The sequence below is a fragment of the Lynx canadensis genome, chromosome X (genome assembly GCF_007474595.2).
Source record: "Lynx canadensis isolate LIC74 chromosome X, mLynCan4.pri.v2, whole genome shotgun sequence".
Classification (NCBI taxonomy): domain Eukaryota; kingdom Metazoa; phylum Chordata; class Mammalia; order Carnivora; family Felidae; genus Lynx; species Lynx canadensis.
Genome location: NC_044321.2, coordinates 78,322,680 through 78,343,219, shown reverse-complemented (window position 1 = coordinate 78,343,219; position 20,540 = coordinate 78,322,680). Strand labels below are relative to the sequence as shown.

The following is a 20,540-nucleotide window of genomic DNA, read 5'->3' as shown; positions in this document are numbered from 1 at the left end:
CAGCTGCTGAGGTGGACCTTAGCGACCTTCGACTGGGCTAGGAGGGTTTCCTCCCACCGCGGCGGTGGCGACAACGGCCCGCAGACCTACACCCCAGCCTAGACCAAGGGAGGAGGTGAAGCCCCCGGTACCCGCGGCAGCGGCCCCGCCTCTCCTTGCCGGTACTGTTGTCGATTTCCCTTCCCTCTTCGCCATTCCCTGCCCTCCCCCGGGCCATTGGAAAGAATGGGACTTTGATTTTCTTGGACAAATCCCCATCGCCCCGTTTTCACAAACTTGACGTGGAGGCCCGGGCTGCGTTGGTAACTTGGATTTCTGAGACTCAAACGCCCGCAGTCCAACTGCTCTGTGGAGGGGACTCTGCACCTATCTCCAAGCCTGGACAGACGTGCCCCCTCCCCCCTCCGAGTCTTCTGAAGCCAGCCTCAGCGAGAGGGAGTGCTGTCTTGTCTCAGCAGCCTCCCTCTCTCCCCTCCCCCTTCTGCCAGCCCTGGAACTGCCATCCCTTTCAGCTGGTTACTCGGGCGCCTCCAGCGCTTGACAGCAATTCTAAGTCCCATCTTTGATCATCCTTTCTCCCCAACAGACCTCGAAAAAGCCAGCGTGCCCCCCCCCCCCCGGACCTCGGAGGGCGCGTTCCAGGCGGGTTCTCTCTCCGCAGTGAGCCAGGAGAGCTGGGGGGGAGGTCCTTGCGCATGCCAGGTGCACACACAACGCTTTCGCCAGCCTCAGTGCTGGTGCGCCAAGGCGGGTTGGGCAGTGTCTGAGAGGCTGCACCCCCACCGACCTCCCTGTCTTAGCCCCAGGTGCGGTCCAGACTCAGCCTCCCGTCGACCAGGCAGCTCAGAAGGCGTCAGACCCTCAGCCCTGCGCCGCCTCAGCCAGTCGCGCCTGGCTAACTTTGAAGGGGAAAAACTGAGTAGCCGGGCTGGAGGGAGGGGGCTCGGGGCCGCGCGGCGCTCCCTCGGCCCCCCAGAGCCCCCAGGCCCCCCGCCAGCCCCCTCCGAGTCTGCTGCAACCTCAGCATTGGAGCCGGCGCGGGTGTCTCCCCCGCGCCGCGGGGCCGCCCTGGGCGGGACGCCTCCTGCGGCCTCCGGGGCCCCGGGGCGCGCGCAACAGGCGGCCCGAGTCAGCGGGAAGCTGGAGCGCCGGCGGCGTAGGCCTCGGAGGGGTGTGGAGAGGCGAGGCCAGGCAGAGCCCCGCGCAGCCATGGAGTCTCTCCTGCTGCCCGTGCTGCTGCTGTTGGCCGTACTTTGGACACAGGCAGCCGCCCTCATTAACCTCAAGTACTCGGTAGAAGAGGAACAGCGCGCCGGGACGGTAATCGCCAACGTGGCCAAGGACGCTCGTGAGGCGGGTTTCGCTCTGGATCCACGGCAGGCCTCTGCCTTTCGTGTGGTGTCCAACTCAGCTCCGCACCTGGTGGATATTAACCCCAGTTCGGGCCTGCTTGTCACCAAGCAGAAGATCGACCGCGACCTGCTGTGCCGCCAGAGCCCCAAGTGCATCATATCGCTTGAGGTCATGTCCAGCTCAATGGAGATATGTGTGATTAAGGTGGAGATCAAGGATCTGAACGACAATGCGCCCAGCTTTCCAGCGGCACAAATTGAGCTGGAGATCTCAGAGGCGGCTAGTCCGGGCACGCGCATCCCGCTGGACAGCGCCTATGACCCGGACTCCGGCAGCTTTGGCGTTCAGACGTATGAGCTCACGCCTAATGAGCTGTTTGGCCTGGAGATCAAGACGCGTGGCGATGGCTCACGATTTGCGGAACTTGTAGTGGAGAAGAGTCTGGATCGAGAGACGCAGTCGCACTACAGCTTTCACATCACTGCGCTCGACGGCGGCGACCCACCGCACCTGGGCACTGTTGGCCTCAGCATCAAGGTGACCGATTCCAATGACAACAACCCGGTGTTTGGCGAGTCCACCTATGCAGTGAGCGTGCCAGAGAACTCACCTCCCAGTACACCGGTCATCCGCCTCAATGCCAGCGACCCAGACGAAGGCACCAATGGACAGGTGGTCTACTCCTTCTATGGCTATGTCAATGACCGCACGCGCGAGCTTTTCCAGATCGATCCGCACAGTGGCCTGGTCACAGTCACTGGTGCCCTAGACTATGAAGAGGGCCACGTGTACGAACTGGACGTGCAGGCCAAGGACTTAGGACCCAACTCCATCCCGGCACACTGCAAGGTGACCGTCAGCGTTCTGGACACCAATGACAACCCACCGGTCATCAACCTGCTGTCAGTTAACAGCGAGCTGGTGGAGGTGAGCGAGAGTGCCCCTCCAGGCTACGTGATTGCGCTGGTGCGGGTGTCTGATCGGGACTCTGGCCTCAATGGGCGCGTGCAGTGCCGTTTGCTGGGCAACGTGCCCTTTCGGCTTCAGGAGTATGAGAGCTTCTCTACTATCCTGGTGGACGGACGGCTGGACCGTGAGCAGCATGACCAGTACAACCTCACGATCCAGGCGCGTGACGGCGGTGTGCCCATGCTGCAGAGTGCTAAGTCCTTTACAGTTCGAATAACTGACGAGAATGACAACCACCCGCACTTCTCCAAGCCCTACTACCAGGTCATTGTGCAGGAGAACAACACGCCCGGCGCCTACCTGCTTTCTGTGTCTGCCCGAGACCCTGACCTGGGTCTCAATGGCAGTGTCTCCTACCAGATCGTGCCATCGCAGGTGCGGGACATGCCTGTCTTCACCTATGTCTCTATCAACCCCAACTCCGGTGACATCTACGCGCTTCGATCCTTCAACCACGAGCAGACCAAGACATTCGAATTCAAGGTGCTGGCCAAGGATGGCGGCCTGCCCTCGCTGCAGAGCAACGCCACCGTTCGGGTCATCATCCTCGATGTCAATGATAATACTCCGGTCATCACGGCCCCACCCCTGATCAATGGCACTGCAGAGGTCTACATCCCCCGCAACTCTGGCATAGGCTACCTGGTGACGGTCGTCAAAGCAGACGACTACGATGAGGGCGAGAACGGCCGGGTCACCTACGACATGACCGAGGGCGACCGTGGCTTCTTTGAAATAGATCAGGTCAATGGAGAAGTCAGAACCACTCGCACCTTTAGTGAGAGCTCAAAGGCTTCTTATGAGCTTATTGTGGTGGCCCACGACCATGGCAAGACGTCTCTCTCTGCCTCTGCACTCCTATTAATCTACCTGTCCCCTGCTCTTGATACCCAAGAGTCAATGGGCTCGGTGAACTTGTCCCTCATTTTCATTATCGCCCTGGGCTCCATTGCGGGCATCCTCTTTGTCACTATGATCTTCGTGGCGATCAAGTGCAAGAGAGACAACAAAGAGATCCGGACCTACAACTGCAGGTAGAGCCAAAATTTTTTCTTTCCTTTGTCTTGGATGAATAAGGTGTATCTGTGCCTCTGTGTGAAAATACCAGTGCTTTTGTTTCCTACTTAAATGCATGCTCTGTACATGCTGTGCTTCTTTTTGGAGGGGGGAAAGTTTGTGGCAGTCCAGGTTTATCAATTCTTTTGATCTGACAGTTTGCTGGAAGACAATCATTTACTGTTCGAGTGGATTGTGTCACACGATGATGAGCAGAAAAGCAATTTTCATTTTTTAAAATTTGCACAGCTGTCTCCATGAAGTTATGGCAGGGAAAAAATGAGAGAGAGAGAGAGAGAGAGAGAGAGAGAGAGAGTTAATTTACAGCATAACCACCAAGGTCCACGACTTGATTTCAGGGCCACAGTGTTTTGAGGACAGATATTGAAAGGAGAGGAAGTGCTTGTAGTTGCCCTGTCCTGTTGTAAGGATGAACTGAAGACAGCGAGTGAGTGAGTGTCTAAGGTAGGAAACAGAGAGTTGAGGGAAGAGAGAACAAGAATGTGTGGGGAAGCAGGTGCCTAGTGTTTTCTACAAGTGTGTTATTGGTTTATTTTTTTATCTATTCCCCAAACATCTGGCTATATAAGGTGAAATTCTACCAGTCATTTATGTTTTCAAATATCTGGTTGGTTGGTGGGGTAGAGACCTAATATCCCAATGGGGGGTAGGACTTTGCCTCCAGATGTTGTGGTAAAAATGGCAGTCTTCTGGAGCTGATGGTGCTTTTCTCTAATGTGGGACTCTGCTGTAGCACTAAGGTCTGGTCCCTACCAGTGGATGTCACTATGGGCTATTTATTGTGTTACAGTTTCTCTTGAACTGTATGCAGGGTGTGTGTGTGTGTGTGTGTGTGTGTGTGTGTGTGTGTATGAGAGAGAGAGAGAATATGAGAATAGAAAGACAGAAATTGGAATGGCAAGTAGTATTAAAAAAATTTCCTGAAAAACATATCAGAGGGTCTTGTTGAAGCCCTTCCTTACAATTGGAGAGAACAAATAAATATAAGTACTTCTAGAGTAAATTTAGGATAATACATGTAATTTTTTTCCAGCAGTGTCTCATCGAAATGGTTGAAAAAAAAAAGAAGTTCCTTTAGTTTCCTGAAAATGAATGATACTGCTGTTTCTAACCAAGGTGTGTGTGTGCTTTCAACACACCTAAACATCCAGTGTGTCTTTTGTGCCATCTGTGCTTGCATGTTAATCAGTCAAAATATGTTCCTATAGATCCAATTTGTGTTTGACACCATCTGAAATGCATACTTGTGTGAATCAGAGACCCCTGAATATGTAACAGCCATGCAATTATTGTTTCCCTTTTACTATTCTCTGCATTACACAAGTTAGTAGACAAATGCTAACCACACATGAATATCAATCAGGTGCCATAAAAGAGCAGCTGCAATGCCTCATAAATGCTTTAATCCTGTTACTAGTGAAATGGCCATGACTTTTCTTTCCTTCAGCTCTGAGTCATTTCAGATGGGAGAAATGGAAATTAATATTGCTCTTACCTTTGAAACCTGTGATTGCCAGTGGCGATTTTTATAGGAGAAAAATTCGGAGTCTGTAAAATTTTATTTATATGGAGATAATGAGAGAGTGGACTCTCTTTTTAAGCCATTTCCTTAGCATAAAGTAAATGTATAAGACCCTTTTCTTGATGAAAGAGAAATGATCTTGAAATAAAGATAGTGAAGGCTTTGCCACTTCCTGGTAATGTATGACTAGAAGTGAAAGCTCTTTCTGAGAGCTTGCCAGGGAGATCATTAAACAGGGAGGAGAGGCATTTGAAATTAAAAAAAACAAAAGAAAGAAAAAAGAAAATCTCAGTTCTCTCCAACTTCGTTCACATGTGTATTTTGTAAAGAGCTCTGTTCCCTGTGATGGTTTGGGATTAATGAAGTACAGTTTAATTAAATAATTGGCCAATACAGAAAGGGCTGCGCAGTGAATGCCTCAGCCAAGTAATTGGATGGGGCATTGCCAAAGTTACCCATCATGGGTAAACAAAATCATTAAAACTTCCCATTGATTCTGTAAACAGATTAGTAAAGAAAATAAACCCTAGTCCTGGGGTCTTTGGGATTTTATCTGCTCTCAAACTCCAGTAAGCATCAGCTTGCTATCACTGCAGGTCTGCCTGAGCACTGAGCTAAAAAGGGTGAGGGGAATGCAACTGCTCTAGGAAGATCCCAGGGACAGAGTAAGAATTTGCCTCTGGAAATATGCATTCTTCCTGTATGCTCAGACTTTTCAGAAACCTAAAGTTCAAGACCTTGTGTTGCCATGTATTAGGCAGAGGTTTCCTGTTCTCAGCCTCTCCTGAGCCTCTTCCCCAAATGCATTCATTTATGAGACTTGTGAGGTGATCTGCAATTGCTGCTGAATTGGGTTCCTTTTGTATTCAATAATTAGCTTTGTTGAGAGAGAATGCAGACACAGTTTCCCTTGTGAAGATCAACCCCATATTATTTATTAACCCTATTGTTTTGCTGATTATTGCCCATAAATGGAATTTTGAAACAATAAGGTGAATCATTATGTGCAAAGTAATAAATAACTTTGAGAATCTGGCTACATTTTAATGTATTCTGTTTAAGTGCCTTAATGCTTGGTGTCTTTGGTGCACGTTGCTGGATCTGTGTCAGTGTTAATTAAATTGAGCTCTTTGTGTTCCAGTTGCAGTGCAGCTGCTTGTACGTACACCTGAATGGAGAAGGATGCTGAATGCACTAACCTTTAAATTCCTTTGCAGTAATTGTTTAACCATCACTTGTCTCCTCGGCTGTTTTATAAAAGGACAAAACAGCAAGTGTCTGCATTGCATCTCGGTTTCTCCCATTAGCAAGGAGCAAGACAAAAAGGCAGAGGAGAAAGTGAGCCTGAGGGGAGAGAGGTAACAAGCATTTCCCCTCATTCAAATGGGTTTGGCTATGAGATTTCTCCAGGAGAGGAGGGGTCAGGGAAGGGAGTAGATGGGAGCAGGGCTAGGGCAGGGGGATGGAGGGTGTGGAGGAGAAAAGCTGAGGATATGTCAAAGGATGGGGTCTGATCTCCTACCCCAGTCCAAAACTGATCAGGTTAATCAAAGAGAAATCTGATTGAGAGTGTTCCCCACATGGAAAATGCCTAGAGGCACTGGAAAGGGGGTGAGTTTTTATTTCCTTCTATCTCCTTTCTGTTAAATTAAGACTTCCTTCTTATTTCACCCAGGGGTTCCTTTGGGATCTAGGGGAGCTCCAGATTTGAACATTTTCATGCTTTCTTTCTCATAGGCTCAACTTTCCCTGCCCACCCCCCTTGCTAAATAGCCACTCACAATAAGGAATTCCACATCCAAAGTATGGAAACATTTTGGGGGGTGGAAGAGTGGGAGGTTGGTCTGTTTTATATGAAAACTGTATGGCCCTTAGTTTTTTTCACATGTAAAACGCACAGGGAGAAACCCAATGATGTAATGCACTGGAATAAGAAGCTGGAGCAGAAATTGGGTGAAACTCTGTGGGGTGCTTAATATTTATTAATCAACACATGGTTCTGGAGGGCATTAGCAATATATGTTGCCTTTTTTGTCATATAGAATCGCTGAGTACTCCTATGGGCATCAAAAGAAATCAAGCAAGAAGAAAAAAATCAGTAAGAATGACATTCGTCTGGTACCCCGGGATGTGGAGGAGACAGACAAAATGAATGTTGTCAGTTGCTCCTCCCTGACCTCTTCCCTCAACTATTTCGACTACCACCAGCAGACACTGCCCCTGGGCTGCCGCCGCTCTGAGAGTACTTTCCTGAATGTGGAGAACCAGAATACCCGCAATATCAGCACCAACCACATCTATCATCACTCTTTCAACAGCCAAGGTCCCCAGCAGCCAGACTTGATCATCAATGGTGTGCCTCTGCCTGAGGTGAGTGCAGCCAAGCGGCTCTGTGAGGTCCTCCCAGATCTCTTTCCTTGCTGCTTGCTGACAGAATAGGCCTTTATGCTGGAGAATTCCCTGGCACAGGTGGAGAGAACTTCTCTGCCTAAGCCCATTTCTGTGGTCAGGGTTTGCTACCAGGCTCTCTTGGGGCAAAGGGTAACCCAACATATGGAGACTTTGTAGGGGTGGATGTTGGGAGTGGGAGCTCCAGGGGTCTGAGCATTTGAAATCTCTGTCTGGTATTCTGGCATAATACGAATTTGCTCCACCTGTTGCAAATACAATATGTTTGCCAGCCAGTGGCAGTAGCATTCCAGTTAAAGTGGCTGAGAAAGAATCAACAAGTAGTGTTAAAGATAGGTGAACCTTAGAATGCTCAAGGGCCAAGTTCCCGGTATGAGAGTGATTCAGCCTCCTGAAGCCCCCTTTTGCTTTTTATTTGGCCATATACATGCTTTGCCAAGAATATGGATGGGTTACTTAAAGGGAGACAAAATAATTTTAAAAATCATTTTGCCATTTCTTGGTAGTTCTTATAGTGACGTTTGACAAATGAGGAAGCAGAAATGCTCACTAATAATGAAAATTTCAGAAATTAACTATGATTTGAATTAGCTCTGATTCCCTTTACCAGGTATGAATGTTTTCAAATAGAAGCATTTTTAAAGCATTATGTAGTCCAGTGTTTGCTGGCTATTGAAATATCTCAGGGTAGTAGGGTGATAACATGGATGATGGTGGGTGGGTGGCTGGCTGGGTGGAGGGCTAAAAGTTCTTAAGTTGATTTCATTTTTCCATGAATTGCTTAAGTCCCTTTTTGGTTGGAATTTTATGCACTTGGAGGTATATGTCCCGTTCCAGGCCACTAATGAAAGGAATACTGTATATTTGAAGAACACTTCCACATTTTTTGAAGCACCTGTATGACCATTGTCTCCTTTGATCCTTGCAAATAGTTATCTTGATAGATTGCCCATCAGTAGATGGTGAAACAGAAGTCCAGAGATGGTAAGAGAGATGGTAAAGAGTCACAGAGCAGGAGAGAGAGACAGGGAAAGGGAGAGAGAGAGAGGAGAGACTAGATAGCAGGGCTCTATGACTCTCTGGCAAGTTCTGTTTCAGTGACACCTTCCTGCCTGGGAAATAATTCAGCCTGATATACTTAAGCTATGATGCATATAAAATGGCTTCATAGTATTTGTATCAATTTCATAGGGCAAAGGGTCTTAAGACTTCTTGAATCAATTGCTTTTCCTGGTTTCCTGAAGAATTATTCTCATCAGAATTAATTGGACCAAACAGCAGTGCTTTTAATGAGAAACTGATATTCTGTAAGCAACAAAGCACTAATATTTTAAATATATTAGTCTATAAACAAGGATTTATTGAAAATCCAGTATCATGCTGTATAGGATCAATTATAATTATGGATTTTAGTATATACTACTAGGAACTAGAAGTCTATACTTTTTGGAGGACTACATGTGAAGTTCAGCAATGGAGAGGGAGAGGTAGTGCTATGTAGTGGAATCAGGTAGAACATGATTTTGAATCTGGTATGGAATCTGTCTCTTTCCTCATCTACAAAACAGGAATATCTACCATACAACATTGGTCCAAGGAGTAATATGACATTGTGTAATATAAGATATTGACACATAGGTGTTCCTTGAATCATAGATGTATAAATTAGACAATAATTGAAAAATCATTTATAATGGCCTGCACACCTGAGCATGACCCCATAGAGACTGTAACTAAAGAGGAATTTAAGTTGGCTTTATATAGATAACACCTGCAAACTGGTGTGGTTAGAGTATTCATATTGGACATTAAATGATGAAGGTAAAAGATGGCAAGGTTGTGGGTGCAGGTGCTGACTGTTATTGCTTGTGGAGATAGGCAAAGGAATAATCATCTGAGGGCTTGGTGATTTTTTATGTAATCAATTCAAGGCACTAGAGAAATATGAGCCCTGGTGTTATGAGATACTTAGAGGGGGCAGGAGACATATGATGGTGTATGCACTAAGATCTTGGTGCTTTTTTTTGATTCTCCTATGGGCAAAATGAAACAAAATATTGCTTCAATTATTTCGAAAAGCCATTGAAAGTCTGAATTCTGATCCTATCCCCAACTCACAAAGCCACATGCTATCCTTATTTAACAAAATCACACAGATGTAATATGTGGGACTAGTCAAGGGCCAAGGCAGTGTGTACTATACACAGTGAGGTTAAGTGTGTATTTCTAATAAGCAGTCCTGGAAAGTTTGACTGACAAACCCTTTCAGAAAGAGGAGAGACCCTCTCACAGCTGAGCATGAATCAGGCCATTTAACTTGGATCTGCCACAAAGTTATGCATGGGGAAAATAACACTTCTCCTTTTCTTTCCATACCTGAAGACCCTGAATGTGGACTAGGTAGAATACTTAGGTACAGTGAAATCTACTGAAGAGTGAGAATGATTGATGCATACATTCAACTAATATTTGTTGAAGGTTTACTTTTTCTGCTCTAGGCTCTGGTGTTATAGATATGAAAAAGATGTTCTATTGTCTCAGGGAATGCACATTCTAACAGACAGGACAAGCAAACCAATAGGTGATTTGCAGTATAGAATGATTTATGCTACTATCAGGTTCAATGGGATAGTCTCCATTCCTAGGATAGTAATATCCTGATATATTTCCTATCTTCTCTTTATATTTTCCAATTAATTAATTAATCCATCCAAGAAACCACCATTTATTAAGCAATTATAGCGCAGAATAAGTGCTAAGATGTGAAAAATATGAGATTCTACAGAAATTTCTGTATTAAATCTTATGTCACTTACATTTTTCTTTACATTATTCCATTAAACCCTTATTTTATTTTTTCATTAATTAAACCCAGGAACATTTGTTGTACACTTAGAATGTATTAGACACTGTGCTACTTGCCCAGGATACAAAAATAAAACACTTGATTTTTGACCCTGGGGAGTTTACAGGGAGACAGACAAGTAAACAGGTCAATTCAATTCAGGATAACATTTCTTTTCTGAGCATATATTACATTATTACTCTCCAGATTGGGACCAAAGCAGTGCACATTAGGTTTCTCTGCTGGGCTACCTTGTGACAAACCTACTCCCTTCATTAGCTGCAGTCAGTTACAAGGCTTATGATGACATTGTAGAGGAGTCAAACCTTCTTCCCTTGCAGCAAGCACTCCATCACACCTTATCACCATGGCATTAAATCAAATAAACCAGTAAGCATTATTAGAGAATACACTATGTGCTCAGCTGTGTGGCGGGTACCATGGGGATCCCAAATAAATATGAGATGCAGCACCTGCCCTCAGGGAGTTCAGTCTCGTTGGGGAGCTAAGATCACCCAGTGATTTCCCTGCATGTAATACAAGAGAGTTTCTAACCACATGTTACTTCATAGACTTCTTAGTACTCTCCTTCTTCTTCCTTGGCAGCCCTGCCATCATTTATAGGTAGACTTACTGTTGAACTCCTGAGGTTTGGTGCTGACTTGAGCATAACTTTTACATCAGTGTGCAAACCTAGCCACATCTGTTGGCTCTCTGTAATACACATCTGTATTGTTGGTTCTCGAAACCAAAGGGAACATGATGTTAAGTGCAGTTATTAGTAGGTAAGGTAAAGGGAACGGAGTACTGGTCTAGGGAATTGGAACTCAGCCTTTAGTATCACAGAGACCATCTTGCCTAGAATAGCATATTATTGTTTACTGGTCTTCTGATGTTGGTCAGGAAATCAGCTATGTGGATTTTGTGGTTTTGGACACAAATTTGAAGAGCGAAAATGGAGGATGCCTTTGCTGTTTACAGAAGACTTTTGTAGAATTAGTGATATCAGGTAGCCCATAAATATATTAAATTGAAAGGTGAGATTTGAATTTCTTGGCACCCTGGTATAGTTAGTCCATAGATTTAGTATATGTATAAGTGAATGTATGGTGGTGGGAGGAGAGTGAAGAGGGAAAATAAATTGAAAAAGAATGGAGGAGAGAGAATAATAATAGGTTTGCCAATCTGCTAAGATTTTTTTCTGAAAATATTCCAGCATTTTTAGGTTCTCCTTATTATGGCAAATATTTTTTCTTCCAATCTTATGGAATGGAGGCATGCCTGCTGAGAACCTTTGGATGCTGGAAAGTGAAAGTACACCAGCATCCCTGCATTACCCTTTTTGTCACCCAAGCCATGGTCATTGCTGGAGGAAGAAAATGCAACTCATTTCTTTTACTGCTAAATGGAGACTTTGGTGGGACCTCCCTGCCTTTGGGGTGGTGGTGGTCAAATGGGCCAGACACCCAGTCTCTTTGGTGAGGTATTTTAAAACTTTGGTTTTCTAATGTTGAATATTTCTGAGCTGACAACTCTAAGAGAGTGATAGTTTGGCAAAAGCTTCCAGAATTCTAGTCATATGTGCATAGGAATTAAGATTTTGGTTTCGAACTCAATCTTGAGTTCTCTCTGTTTTTCTACCATTCACTAGGAAACTGTAGCATCTTCAATATGAGACATCCTAAAGGTGTGTGTGCTCTACTATAACACTGAACAGTTTCATGAGTAGCAGTGGAAGAGTTTGCAGACTAAGGATGTATGTGGCAGACCAAATTGAATGCTTCCAGTTATTTTATAGGAAGTCTTAGTGTATGTTATCTTAGTGCAAATAATGAAACTAAAACATCAGTTAGGCTTTGAAGAAAAATAAGAAGAAAGAAATAGCTCTGCTTTGGTCCCTAAAACAGAGTTTTATTTTTTTTTTTTTAATTTTTTTTTTCAACGTTTATTTATTTTTGGGACAGAGAGAGACAGAGCATGAACGGGGGAGGGGCAGAGAGAGAGGGAGACACAGAATCGGAAACAGGCTCCAGGCTCTGAGCCATCAGCCCAGAGCCTGACGCGGGGCTCGAACTCCCGGACCGCGAGATCGTGACCTGGCTGAAGTCGGACGCTTAACCGACTGCGCCACCCAGGCGCCCCTAAAACAGAGTTTTAAAATTAGGGATTTGCAGGGATTTGAGTAGAACTCTGGGTTAAGGAACTAAAACAGCAGCCACAAACCTATCAGATGTCAGATTTAGAAGTCATTAGGAAATTGGTATGTATGATGAGGCTGGTTTGGATAGCAAGGAAATGACACAAAACACCACCTGCAATTAAAACAAAGCAACAAGTTGTTCAGTGAGCGCCTTTTATTTTACTTTCCTTGTTATGACAGTGTCTTGGAACCATCTAAATCTTACCTCTAAAGGGTCTAAAGTAACCCTCAGGTTGCAGAAGGAAACAATGGAAAACAGCCCACATCTTTTCAAGTGTATTCAAGCCAATTTTCTTTAAAAATCAAAGGCTCTGCTTCTACTAGGAGACATTCTAGGGCCATCCACTGCCTACATTGTATCTTATTGGCCCATTCAGATCTAGCAGAGGCAGTGTGTTTCCCAGTGAGGATCTGTTTGCAAGATGTGTTCCAGAATAAACCATTCCACTGTTGTCTCCATGCAACTGCTGCAGAACTGAGTTAGTTTACATCAGTATTTGTTAATTTATTATCATTCCTTATTGGCAATTAACTGGTTACCTTAGAGATCATGTCTCTCCCCATACACCTTCACTAAAGTTGAGCTCAGCCAGAGTACTTGCTAATGATCCTGAGATTTCTCTCCCTAGAAGACTGGAGGCAGGACATTTTCCATAGAGGGCTCTGAGGCCTTGGAATTCTTCTTTTTGAGGACCACTTGTTTTGGGTCCTGGTGGCCCTACCTGGTTTTTCTTTTGATTGTCAGTCAGACTTATAAGGCCTGAAGAGCGGCAGACCTCTCCTTCCCTATCTTTGCCCCAGTCTTTGCTGTGATTTTGGTATACTGTGCCCAGAGGCTGAAGGTAGGGTTGTGGAGAATTGCTTGTTAGGAATTAGAGGGTTGAAAAAGGGTGAAGCCACCTCCTGGCAAAGCTGGAGTCTTTCAGTTATGGTGCTGCAGTGGATCTGAGGTGGCTGTTTGGAATTTCAGATGTTGAACCCTCTGCTTGTGTATCTCAGCTTCCAGGGCTTAGGGGAGACCAAGCTTGGCTGGATCAAGTGTCTCAGATGTGGGTAAATGAAATAATTTGTACAAGAGGCCTGTGTGTGAGAGGCGGGAGGCTGGCTCTGGAGCGGCCATTTTCCCCTCCTGAGAGGAGGCTTAATTTCTTGATGTGTGACTGGCTGGCCTTTAATGTGAGCCTCATTTACTTCGAACAATTGAGAGGCTTGAAATGAAAGTCCCAGAGGATCAGTTGTTTGTAGAGGGAAATGTTCTTCAAGTTACATTTCCTTTTTAGCTGTTGTGTAGTTACGAGTGGTTTTTGTGTGGGCTGCATGGTGAGGGTCACTCCACTAACAGTGGGTGTACCCAGGATGCTAGCGCCTCCACGTGTCACCCCAGGGAATGGTGAGGAAAGTACTGCAGCTGCCTGGAGAACAGCTCTGCCAACTCAGGGAACTTGGGTTCCCATGCAGACATCTCATTTGTTATGTCATTCAGCATTTTGCTTGAAAATATTGGCTAGAACCACACAGCTCCACAGAACTCCTGGAAGAGATGTGAAAAGGAACCAGTATTTTCACTCTAATCATGAAAATGGAGTTACAGAGAGAGGTCAAATGACTCAACAAAGCACACAACATTTGGGGTCAAACCTGACTCTATTTATCTTGACAGCAGCTTCAAAGTGCTGCTTCAAAGTGCATTCTGTCACAGAACAGATTGGATGTCACAAGAGGACCTGTGGATGTATCTTCGAATGGTAGTTGTGTTCCTGAAAAGCTGTGCAGCAAGCGAGTGCTTTGTAAATTAGATCCTGTTTTAACGACAGTGATGGCATTCCATATTTATAGAAATCCTATGGTGGACTCTTTCATAAAAGAAAGAGCCCCCATGTAATGTGAATAAACAACTCCTGACTGAGATTTCCTTTGTTAAGTCTAGATTTTTCACCTATCTTGTTTACTTAAAGTGAGATTCCTCACATTGGCAAGATTTACAAAATCTTTGAAACGTGGGCCAATTCATTATTCTCTTGAATTCTGTTTGGCTTTCCTGGTTGAATTTCACTTCATTAAAAAAAATGTCACCATGTAATATTTAAAATATGTGGAGTCCAGAGAAGACAGATACGTATCACCTAGATTTAACAAATGTTACATTTTGGGATGCCTGGGTGGCTCAGTCAGTTAAGTGTCTGACTTTGGCTCAGGTCATTCATGATCCCAGTTCCTGGGTTTGAGCCCTGAGTTGGGCTCTGTGCTGACAGCTCAGAGCCTACAGCCTGCTTCGCATTCTGTCTGTCCCCCTCTCTGTGTTCCTTTCTCACTTGTGCTCTGTATCTATCTCTCAAAAATAAAATTAAAAATTAAAAAAAATGTTCCTCTGTGTCTTTAAAAAAATGCTACATTTCCTATTTGTTCCAGATTAAAAAAAAAAAAAAAAACTAAAGATTACAGCTACCCCCTTCCCATCCTATTCATTTCCCTCCACTCTTTGTCATTCTGTGGCTGGAGGAACTGAAGCCTATCAGGAATGTTGTTGGTACTTCTTGTCTTAGATTCCTGAGCTCACTTGTGAAAGAGATGGCTCTCACTTTGCTGATCCAGGTTCTGAAAACTCCCCAAGTCAGTAAGTGTCTCCCAGATTGAGTAGAGACTGGGAACTACTTTAGCAAATGAAAGAACTCTCTGATACTTCATTTAAATTCAGCTTTGGGGGAGGTAGAATATTACTTTTCAGAAAGAACAAAATGAGAGCGAGAGTTAGATTGATGGACAGGTATTAGAGGTAGCTACCTTGAGTTTTGAGCAGACAGTTTGGGATTGAAGCAGGCAAAAAGCCAGGTGTGAAGTCTGCATTCTCCTTGAGCTCAGTGTTCATGCACTAGCATCAGGATCTCTTCATGTCAGACGCTTAAGTGCTGCCTTGATGTGCATAGTCTTCGGATCCTGCATTAAGTCTCTGAGTGCCAGAGTGGCCAGTTTTCCACTTCTCCCACTCGGCCCCATCTGGCTGCTGTTCTGGGGCAAGCTGCTCTCGGTCACTGCCACCACCACTGGTCTTGGTGGTCTTTGCTTTCTGGATTATTTTCATTTCTTAATCTGATCTCCAGATCATGAGGGCACCTCTTCTCAGAATGTGTAGTTTGCTCTTCTGAACAAAATGAATTTTCTGTTTAAGCTGGCAGGAAGATAAATTCAATCCAAAGACCAGACTCTCCCTTTAGGGGAGTGTGTGTGTGTGTGTGTGTGTGTGTGTGTGTGTGAGAGAGAGAGAGAGAGAGAGAGAGAATGATCTGCTTCTCTCATCCCCTTATTCCATCTCTGTGGTGATGGAGCCTTTATAGGCCAGAGCACCCCAATTTGATATAGCCCAGGAACAGATCTCCTGGGGACTATTTATAATTGAGAACTCTGAGTAGGAAACAGCCAAATAATCATTGCTGTGCATGTAACCCAGCTTAAGAAAATTTTATGGGGAATTTCAATTCTTTGGAAATTATTTTCTGAGGCTCAGTTTCTCTTTTTGTGCCTTTTGAACACAATTCTGTTTCAAACCCTCCTCTTCTTCCTCTTTAGTTCATTTGGCTTGAGGAAATCTTATTTGGGCTGCTTATGTGTACAGGTACTTAACTATGACACGATATCTTTTCTAAGTGAGATGTATGAGCAGGGATCAGCCTGTATTCACAGGGGTTGGCTTAACCTTTAAGCAACTTTTTTTTTAATTTTTACAACTAAAGATGTGTGTAAGCTAACATTCATATTTGAAACTTGACATGTTTGAGGGATGTGGGGCTCTGAAAATGCAGGTACAAGCAGAGGCATCTTGCTATAGGTAATGGTGAATGGCTTGTTGGAAGACTGATTTCCTCCTCTGTGCTGACAGGCACAGAGGCCCATGGTGAGGACACAGGACACAGGTACACTGCACTCAGAGGACTGGTATTGGCTATGATTTTGCCATACTGGTCATTTCTTTAATTAGTGCATTTCCATTTTCTCAAGTATAGACTTTCGAGTGATGGCATATGCTAATGGCAATGTTTATTTCTAAGACCTTAGGGGAGAACATCATGGCATTAGCATTAAATAAGGGCTTTTTCATGGGATTTTTCCTGATTTTTTAAAAAATTGCACAACAATTTGATAGTTATGGCTCTTTAGAAACAAATCTCAAGTGCTACATACAAAACACCAGTTTTCTGTGTGGCTTGTGAGCTTGCTAATGAGATGTATGTCCTTATACCTCTAGGTCACTTTTTAAATTTTGCCTCTACTGGTAATTTTTTTAGAAAGGGAAAAAAAAAACACATGCTTTGTTGCAGTAAGAAATACAATAAGGAAATGTCTGAAATGGGAAGAAAGTTAAACTGCTTTGCAAAAACTATACTTTGTAGAGTGACCTGAGAAAGCAAAATTTTATAAAACTAGTAAGCCATAATACCATGGTGCTGGGCACTGTTGGAATGGCATCAGGGGATTCAGTCTTTGCATATTTGATCATCTGGTATCCTCAAGAAGAGACATTGGAAGGTGGGAAAAATCCAGAACTGTAAAGTTTTGTGGCTGTGCATGGAGCCATATTTGGAGGTATGGGATCAAAGAATGTGTGACATTTGCATTGTCTGTCTCTCCTCACCCACTGAGCCTAGCAAACTCTATCAGGGCAGTTATCTCTAATGTATGACTCACCCAAATCACTGTATTCCCAAAGATAACAACCTAGAAATCTGTAATTCTGTGACAGGGGAGGAGGTCACTAGCAAAACAGATGAAACAGAATTAAAAACCTCATAAAAGAAGAGCTTTAGTTTATTGAAATCTATTATTACTAAGGAAACCACTCCAAGACATGGAGAATTATGAAAAATCCAAACAGATGCCAAACTGCATCAACCCTGGAACAATTGTGTGAGGAGATTGGGTCAGGATATTTCCAAGTTCTTTTGCAGCTCTGGCTGTAATTCTGTGAATTTTATAGCATTGGGTCGAAGGGCTTCATTCGTACAGCTGACTGCATTAAGGTTTGAGTCCCTGTGATCACAACAGCTGCTCGGTAGGTGGTATTGAGGGTAAGGGACTTAGCTATGACAGGAGACACAATAAGTATAAGCCTCTAGCTTTTAAATGACAGTAACATATTCTGTGTCTAATGTGAGTTGTGTGTGTGTCAAAACTCAGTAGTCTCCCCATTCAAATAGGTCTTCCTGTCCAATGTGAGTTCTGCTGTAAAGACAGTAGTGAGTATACTAACCTTGCTTCAGTTGGTCTGTACTTGTTCTAGGGATGTGTAGCAGATACACTCCCCTTTCCTGGAAAACTAGAAAACTTTCAGAAGAACACAACTTCACTTAAATATAAATTACGTTGATTATCACGCTACCTAAAATTTCACAGACCTGAAAGTCAACAAGATCTCCTTTTGAGTTAGGTACCCCTGAGAACTGTTTTGTTTATCATGATAAATTATCTAAACTTTCATACTGTTTAAGACCAACATTATGGAAATAAGCAGCTGTTTATTTCATTCTAAGATCAGTCTAACCAAATTATGCAACTTCTAATGCAAGTGCTTGAAGTTTCCATTTTGAAAGTTTTCTCATTTTAATACCTTGCAAGAGATAAATATTTTAGCTACTATTCATGCTTAACAACATATTTTACTGATTGGCATTCTCTTTGTGGCATTTGTTGGCATGAGGGGCAGTTCACCATGGCTTTGCTCATTTTGCTGTTTGCTTTGGATAATCAGCAAAGAGCCAGAATTCAATAAAAAGCATGTATTTTTGTTGTTGCTATTTTTAATCTCAGGCCATGGGAGGCTAACTGAGACCTACAGAATCAATATATATATAGGCCACATGGATGTTTTGCCTGAGAGTCAAAAATGAGGTAGATTTTCTTTTAAAGTAGATTTGATTCCAGAATTACTAAACTATTAAACTCAACACATGTTGGAGTCTGGCAGATGGCATTCAGCAGGATTTGGGGCACTGTCTGTAACAAAGCAATCTATTTCTTGCAGGGAATAAATTCCTATTTCTGGGGAAGGGGAGGTCAGTTGGGGAGCCCTTGGGAAGCTTTGTTTTACTTTTAAGCTCATAAAGAGTATTTTTCAGGGGCCCCTTGAAGGCAGGGCCAATTCTATACAATTCCTTTTGCTTGGTATCAGTGTTATTAAGATTTGTGACTTAAGAGTTTCTACAGTGGTTGTTATGTCCTGATCTTAAAAGGTATTATTTTATTTTATTTTATTTTATTTTATTTTATTTTATTTTTTCAATATATGAAATTTATTGTCAAATTGGTTTCCATACAACACCCAGTGCTCATCCCAAAAGGTGCCCTCCTCAATACCCATCACCCACCCTCCCTTCCCTCCCACCCCCCATCCACCCTCAGTTTGTTCTCAGTTTTTAAGAGTCTCTTATGCTTTGGCTCTCTCCCACTCTAACCTCTTTTTTTTTTCCTTCCCCTCCCCCATGGGTTTCTGTTAAGTTTCTTAGGATCCACATAAGAGTGAAAACATATGATATCTGTCTTTCTCTGTATGGCTTATTTTACTTAGCATCACACTCTCCAGTTCCATCCACGCTGCTACAAAGGGCCATATTTCACGCTTTCTCATTGCCACGTAGTACTCCATTGTGTATATAAACCACAATTTCTTTATCCATTCCTCAGTTGATGGACATTTAGGCTCTTTCCATAACTTGGCTATTGTTGAGAGTGCTGCTATAAACATTGGGGTACAAGTGCCCTTATGCATCAGTACTCCTGTATCCCTTGGGTAAATTCCTAGCAGTGCTATTGCTGGGTCATAGGGTAGGTCTATTTTTAATTTTCTGAGGAACCTCCACACTGCTTTCCAGAGCGGCTGCACCAATTTGCATTCCCACCAACAGTGCAAGAGGGTTCCCGTTTCTCCACATCCTCCCCAGCATCTATAGTCTCCTGATTTGTTCATTTTGGCCACTCTGACTGGCGTGAGGTGATATCTGAGTGTGCTTTTGATTTGTATTTCCCTGATAAGGAGCGACGCTGAACATCTTTTCATGTGCCTGTTGGCCATCTGGATGTCTTCTTTAGAGAAGTGTCTATTCATGTTTTCTGCCCATTTCTTCACTGGGTTATTTGTTTTTCGGGTGTGGAGTTTGGTGAGCTCTTTATAGATTTTAGATACTAGCCCTTTGTCCGATATGTCATTTGCAAATATCTTTTCCCATTCTGTTGGTTGCCTTTTAGTTTTGTTGGTTGTTTCCTTTGCTGTGCAGAAGCTTTTTATCTTCATAAGGTCCCAGTAATTCCCTTTTGCTTTTAATTCCCTTGCCTTTGGGGATGTGTCGAGTAAGAGATTGCTATGGCTGAGGTCAGAGAGGTCTTTTCCTGCTTTCTCCTCTAAGGTTTTGATGGTTTCCTGTCTCACATTTAGGTCCTTTATCCATTTTGAGTTTATTTTTGTAAATGGTGTGAGAAAGTGGTCTAGTTTCAACCTTCTGCATGTTGCTGTCCAGTTCTCCCAGCACCATTTGTTAAATAGACTGTCTTTTTTCCACTGGATGTTGTTTCCTGCTTTGTCAAAGATTAGTTGGCCATACGTTTGTGGGTCTAGTTTTGGGGTTTCTATTCTATTCCACTGGTCTGTGTGTCTGTTTTTGTGCCAAGACCATGCTGTCTTGATGATTACAGCTTTGATGCAAAAATCCTCAATAAGATACTAGCAAATCGAATTCAACAGCATATAAAAAGAATTATTCACCATCATCAAGTGGGATTCATTCCTGGGATGCAGGGCTGGTTCAACATTCACCAATCAATCAACGTGATACATCACATTAATAAAAGAAAAGAGAAGAACCATATGATCCTGTCAATCGATGCAGAAAAGGCCTTTGACAAAATCCAGCACCCTTTCTTAATAAAAACCCTTGAGAAAGTCGGGATAGAAGGAACATACTTACACATCATAAAAGCCATTTATGAAAAGCCCACAGCTAACATCATCCTCAATGGGGAAAAACTGAGACCTTTTTCCCTGAAATCAGGAACATGACAGGGATGCCCACTCTCACTGCTGTTGTTTAACATAGTGTTGGAAGTGCTAGCATCAGCAATCAGACAACAAAAGGAAATCAAAGGCATCAAAATTGGCAAAGATGAAGTCAAGCTTTCGCTTT

At 43.7% G+C, this 20,540-nt stretch overlaps 1 protein-coding gene across 1 annotated transcript in view; it reads left to right on the top strand.

The window, feature by feature from the left end:
- Positions 1 to 1,209: 1,209 nt before the first annotated feature.
- PCDH19 (protocadherin 19) overlaps positions 1,210 to 20,540 on the top strand; it is a 149,546-nt gene continuing 130,215 nt past the window's right edge. Inside the window, exons 1-3 of the mRNA XM_030306242.1 lie at positions 1,210 to 3,356; positions 6,139 to 6,279; positions 6,964 to 7,291. Coding sequence (XP_030162102.1) covers positions 1,210 to 3,356; positions 6,139 to 6,279; positions 6,964 to 7,291 — 2,616 coding nt within the window. The remainder of the gene's footprint in view (positions 3,357 to 6,138; positions 6,280 to 6,963; positions 7,292 to 20,540) is intronic.